Source organism: Eumetopias jubatus, unplaced genomic scaffold, assembly GCF_037043125.1.
Source record: "Eumetopias jubatus isolate StellerSeaLion01/CBP00866 unplaced genomic scaffold, mEumJub1_p1.0 scaffold_12, whole genome shotgun sequence".
Lineage (NCBI taxonomy): Eukaryota > Metazoa > Chordata > Mammalia > Carnivora > Otariidae > Eumetopias > Eumetopias jubatus.
In genome coordinates this window covers 61,409,113-61,414,618 of record NW_028274818.1, presented here as the reverse complement: position 1 = coordinate 61,414,618, position 5,506 = coordinate 61,409,113, and the positions used below count along the sequence as shown (strand labels likewise).

The following is a 5,506-nucleotide window of genomic DNA, read 5'->3' as shown; positions in this document are numbered from 1 at the left end:
GAGTTTTAATCCCAACCCCCTCTCTTACTGGCTGTGTGACTTTGGGCAAATCCCTTTACCTTTCTGATCATAGGTTTCTCTCTGTGAAAACTGGCAAGGACTGTTGTGGGAGTAATGCAGCCCAGTTCAGGGCCCGCGGCCCCGTCCTGACCCGCCTTCAAGATGGTTCCCTTCTGAAGCGCAAGATTGTTCCTAGACCGCTGTTTGGCCTCTCCAGAGTCCTTAGCCCAGATGTAGGCTGTTTGATGACGCAGGCACTGATTTTATTGTGAACCTAATTTCTCCAGCGAAGAAATATCTTGAACTGATCACGAGCAAAGTGACTTTGTCTGAGCAGCAAGCAGGTGGCTGTTCTGTCTCCATCCTCAGGACTGACTTCCTCCTGCCCAGGGAGGGGGAGGGGAGGGAGGGTTGGAGAGGCCTGATGTCACACAGCCCTACATAAGGGCCTCCTTTAGGCTCCTGCGGATGGTTTGGAAGCAGCTGAGGAATGAGTTAGGTCCCGGTTGTGGGATTTTTTTTTTTTTTTTTTAAGTCAGACACAGACACAGCTGTGGAGCAAAATGCAGACTTCACAGAAAACCCAAAGCCTCAGACCCTTCAAGCAGAGGAAGAGTTTAGGTAAAATTCTAAGGGAGCTGTCTGGATTGCCTGAGAGAGGGAAGAAGATACAGACTTCTCTTGCTGTTTACTTACTCCTTTGTCTTTGAATTATTCACAGCAACCAGACAAGAGGAAGTTGCTGGAATCCGGGCAAAGTTCCCAAACAAGATCCCGGTAAGACTTCATTGTGCTTTTTTGAAAAGGAGTATACCCTGGGGCGCCTGGGTGGCTCAGTCATTAAGCGTCTGCCTTCGGCTCAGGTCATGATTCCAGGGTCCTGGGATCGAGCCCCGCATCTGGCTCCCTGCTCCGCGGGAAGCCTGCTTCTCCCTCTCCCACTCCCCCTGCTTGTGTTTCCTCTCTCGCTGTGTCTTTCTCTGTCAAATAAATAAATAAAATCTGAAAAAAAGAAGAAAAGGAGTATACCCTGTTCCTTGAAAAATAAAATAAGAAGGGGAACCCCCCCATTCTAAATTTCTAAGATACTGAGAGCTCGGAGTCACATTCTTAGGGACTGACCCTCTTGACAGGTGATAGTGGAGCGCTACTCCAGGGAGAAGTTCCTGCCTCCGCTGGACAAGACCAAGTTCCTGGTCCCGCAGGAGCTGACCATGACCCAGTTCCTCAGCATCATCCGGTAGGTGACAAAGTGCACGTCGGGGAGTGTGCTGGGCTTTTTTCCGTTTGCTTTGTTAGTTGGTTTGGTTTTGAGGATGGGGGCATTCTGGAAGAGAGAGAAAAGATTTCCTTTGTGACTCACCTTTCAGATTCTGTAGTGCCCAGAAAAGATGCTCTGAGAATTAATCTAACTTAAACAGGTGGGAGAACCCACAGATAACAAGTTTAAAGAGAATAAGAGCTGCCAACTTTTCTAAGAAGTTTCAGAGGTCGTCTTGGCTCTGGAACTAGTCCAGAAGATCCTTTTTTCCACATGCTGCTTAAAACCCAGTCTGCATTTTCCCGGGAGAGACACGGTACCTTTAAAGTGTGTGTGCACTTGGGGGAGTGGGGACCTCTTCAAAAGGCAAATGCCCCCTGCACTGCTCAGGCCCTGGGAGGGAGGATAGGGGAGGGCATCCCCAAACATGCTCCTCCCTTGGGTTAAGGCACAGCAAAGAAAATGCAGCTATTTTTAAAGCTTAACAGGGTTAAGTAGTGTCACCTGACACATGGCTTCAATAAAAATGATTTGGGAGTAATGTGAATGTAACCCCTGGGGGATAATTCTTCATAGGGTTGGAAAGTCTGGAGAGGCCAGCCGTTGTGAGTTGCATAGCTGCTTGTTTCCTCAAGAATTCGTTATGAGTGTGTGTCTGTCTCTGTTCTGTTTCTCTTTACGAGTTATTTAAGAACATCCCAATTTTCTCTCCTCAGGGAAGCTTATGTTGGCCCAGAGTGACATGGAGGTGGCTAAGGGAACGTGAGCGTTAGGGTTATACCCCTTCCCCTACCTCCCTCGGAAACAACCCTTGGAGTCCTGAGAGCCATTCTGTCTCTCCTTCCCAGCCAGGGGCCATCCTCTCTTTTCCATCAGCCCTGATCTCCTCCCCATCCCAACATTTGATACTCCCGGATGTTTATTGAGCATCAGTTATATTCTCTGTTCTTTCTAGACTCTGTCTTTACAGCAGTGAACAGAATAGACAAAAATCCCTGCCCACAGCCTCCTTCTCCAGGGAATGCCAAAACCCTCATTGAAAGAGAGCATGGCAGGCCAGCTGGGTGGTGCCGTCGGTTAAGTGTCCAACTCTTGGTTTCAGCTCTGTGATCTCAGGGTTGTGAGATCGAGCACTGTGCTGGGCTCCATGCTCGATGCAGGGTCGGCTTAGGGATTTTCTCTCTCTCTCCCTCTGCCCCTCCAGCTTATGCTCTCTCTCTCAAATATATAAATAAGTCTTAAAGAAAGAAAAAGAAAGAAAGAAAGAAAGAAGGAAAGAGAAAGAAAGAAAAAGAAAGAAAGAAAGAAAGAAAGAAAAAGAAAAAGAAAGAAGAGCATGGCAAAAGATAGGACGTGGGCATGCAGACTCTGGGAACGGAGTTCCCTACAAAGCTGAAGGCCACGCACTTGTTCTCAGCTCCACCCACTCCCATTGTAGAGCACTTCTTTTACCCCAAAACACCCATGCAATTGTCAAAGCCGAAATCTTTGGGGTTATTTTGGGAGGGATTATCTGGTTGTAAAATTAATCGATTTCCAGCCACCTGTGTCCCACAGCCACACAGACCTAGCTCACCTGAAAGTTCAAAGCTCTGAGACCAGAGTGGGCAGGCTAGGCCTGTCTCTCCAAGCAGAGCAAATGGAAGTGTGCTACAGGGAAAGAGTCCTTACCTGGGGGTCCACATGGCCATGTTGTCCGCCACCCCAGGAGGAGTCAGGCCTCAGATTGACCTTGACATTCACAGCATGTCCAATTGAACTTTGCTGCTTCTCCATCTCCTTGAGATGGGAGGAGGGATGGCAGGGGGAGGAAAGAGCTACCCATTGCTCAGGAGCAAAAGAAAGAAAGAGAGAAAGAGAGAAAGAGAAGAGAGAGAGAGAGAAAGAAAGAAAAGAAAGAAAAAGAAGGAAGGAAGAAAGAAAGGAAAGAAAGAAAGAGAAACAACCTTCCAAAATGTCATCCCAAGGCTGTTGAACAGTGAGATGCTGGGAGATACTGGAATCACCTTTGTATGTCTGTGGATGTACATACCTTGAGTTTCAGAGCAAAAAGGGGCTTCTTAGCGTAGCATTTTTGTGTTGGTATGTCTCCTAGTTAATGATAGGATGGCCTCGCCCTTTTGGTCCAACGGGGAGGACTTAAGGTATTTTAAATCTACAGGGAAGGAGTAGGGAGCTATTCAGTCTTCCTGAGCCCTGAGCCACTCTGCAGCCCTGTGGGATGCTTCCAAGGCAAGCTGAATCAGAAACCCTGGGTGTTGAGGAGCGCCTGGGGGGCTCAGTTGGTTAAGCTAAGCATCTGACTTTGGCTCAGGTCATGATCTCAGGGTCCTGAGATCGAGCCCCATGTCAGGCTCTGTGCTCAGCAGGAAGTCCGCTTGTCTCTCTGCCCCTTCCCCTGCTTGTACACACACTCTCTCTCTCTCCATTAAATAAATACATAAAATCTTTAAAAGAATCTCTGTGTGTGGAGTGCAGGCATCTGCTTTCAACAGGCCCTCCTGGGGACTTGTCGAGTTTGAGGACAATGCGCTCGAGCGGGGAGGTGGGCTCCTTGGGTCAACATGTTTGCAGCGGACAGAGGTGAGTCAGGCCTTGGGTCAGGGGCCCATTCCCTGCCCAGTTGAAGTTTTCCCTTCCTGCCCCTCCCTCCTCCCCACCCAGGAGCCGCCTGGTGCTCGGGGCCACCGAAGCCTTTTACTTGCTGGTGAACAACAGGAGCCTGGTCAGCATGAGTGTGACCATGGCAGAAGTCTACAGAGACTACAAGGATGACGACGGCTTTGTGTATGTGACCTACGCCTCCCAGGAGATGTTTGGCTGCTCGGGGTCAGCGCGGACCCTGCCATACTCTCTAGTGCGTGTCAAGAGCCAGTCCTCTAACCTGCGGAGGGATGGACCATCTCCTGTGTGTGTGGCGGGAGGTCCAGGGAGCAGGGCTGCCCCTCAGTGATCGGCACCCCCCCCACGACAGGAAGGCCTGGCCGCCCCTGTATCTTTATGGGGCTCCATGCTCTGTGTGCTCTAAGACAGTGGGGTGGCTCTTGGGAACTAAGACATACTAAGTCTTTTCTGAGTAAGAAATGGTGAGCTTGTGTGATGGTTTTGTGCGGTGAGCTGGAGATGGATTTCGCGTGTCTTCTGTGGTGGGAGCCGGCAGGTCCTTGGGGCGTCTGATTTCATCCCCGTGCCCGTGTGGGGAGGAGTCCCGTGTGTGCTCGGTCATAGGGAACCTCGGGCTGTGGATGGGTCCCTGTGGAGCCCCCACGTGGAGCTGGTGTGAACCAGTTCATCTGGGGGTGGGGTCCTTCTCTGTATCGTTACAGAGATGATCGTTGTATTTCCACAGTGTTCGCTCAATTTGCTTATTTCCTCGATTCTGTTGTGTGTATTTATGCAGTACAGATTCATGCCAAAGATGCAACTGTTCAATATAAAGTCACTTAACTCCTGTGCATGTTTGCTACGTGCCAGGCACCCCGTGTGCCTCATCACAACCCTCTATGGCTAATTATTGTGATCTTCGTTACACAATGAGGAAATGGAGGCCCGGAAAGGTCAAAAATATTTTCCAAACTCACACAACAAGGTCTGCTGGGATGGGAGCCCAGGGAGTCTGGCTTTGGAAACTGCCCGCACTCCTCATTCTCTGTGAGAACCCCTTCTGATGCCAGATCCAGCTGGCTGCTTGAGCTACAGAGCCCATGTTCACCAACTTAGCCCATTGGGAGACCTGAAAAGTGGGGCATGCAGGAGAGCTTGGCAAATGAATGACGGTGGGTGTTTGGTTTAGAAGCTGCCCCACAAAGTATCAGCGTATTTTTCAGGGAAGGCTTTGCTGGGTGTTCAGCTTGAGCAGGGTTTTGAAGCATGGATAGGAGATTGTCTCAAAAGGATTTTTACTTATTTATACTCAACATACATTTACTGAGCACTTACTAAATGGTAAGCACTATTCGAGGTCATGCAAATACAATATTAACCAAGACAGGAAAGGTCCCAGCCCTCAGGAGTCACTTCGATTCCGGGGAGGGAGGAAAGACAATATTCAAGACGAGTTTGATGCTTATAAGTACAATAAAGAAAAATAAAACAAAACAGAAAGTGATTCAAAGATTTAATCCTTTCAGTAGGATGGCCAGAGAGAGCTTCCGGGAGGGAAAAACTTTCACTCGGACCCGAAGGATGACCAGGAGCAAGTGGTGGAGGCTGAGCATGCCAGAGAGGGAAGGTGGCCGGGCAGGT

The 5,506-nt window shown here is 49.4% G+C and overlaps 1 protein-coding gene across 1 annotated transcript; it reads left to right on the top strand.

Moving 5' to 3' along the window:
* The first annotated feature begins 563 nt into the window (after positions 1-563).
* MAP1LC3C (microtubule associated protein 1 light chain 3 gamma) lies at positions 564-4,214 on the top strand. Its single transcript, XM_028111767.1, has 4 exons — positions 564-621; positions 722-777; positions 1,134-1,240; positions 3,926-4,214. Exons 1-4 carry the CDS (start codon positions 564-566, stop codon positions 4,212-4,214), a joined length of 510 nt encoding a protein of 169 aa, XP_027967568.1.
* Positions 4,215-5,506: the final 1,292 nt, after the last annotated feature.

Coding starts and splice junctions, on each gene's coding strand:
- MAP1LC3C (XM_028111767.1), top strand. CDS start 564: ATGCAGACTTCACAGAAAACCCAAAGCCTCAGACCCTTCAAGCAGAGG. Junction 622..721: donor CAAGCAGAGGAAGAGTTTAG/GTAAAATTCTAA, acceptor AATTATTCACAG/CAACCAGACAAGAGGAAGTT. Junction 1,241..3,925: donor CAGTTCCTCAGCATCATCCG/GTAGGTGACAAA, acceptor CTCCCCACCCAG/GAGCCGCCTGGTGCTCGGGG.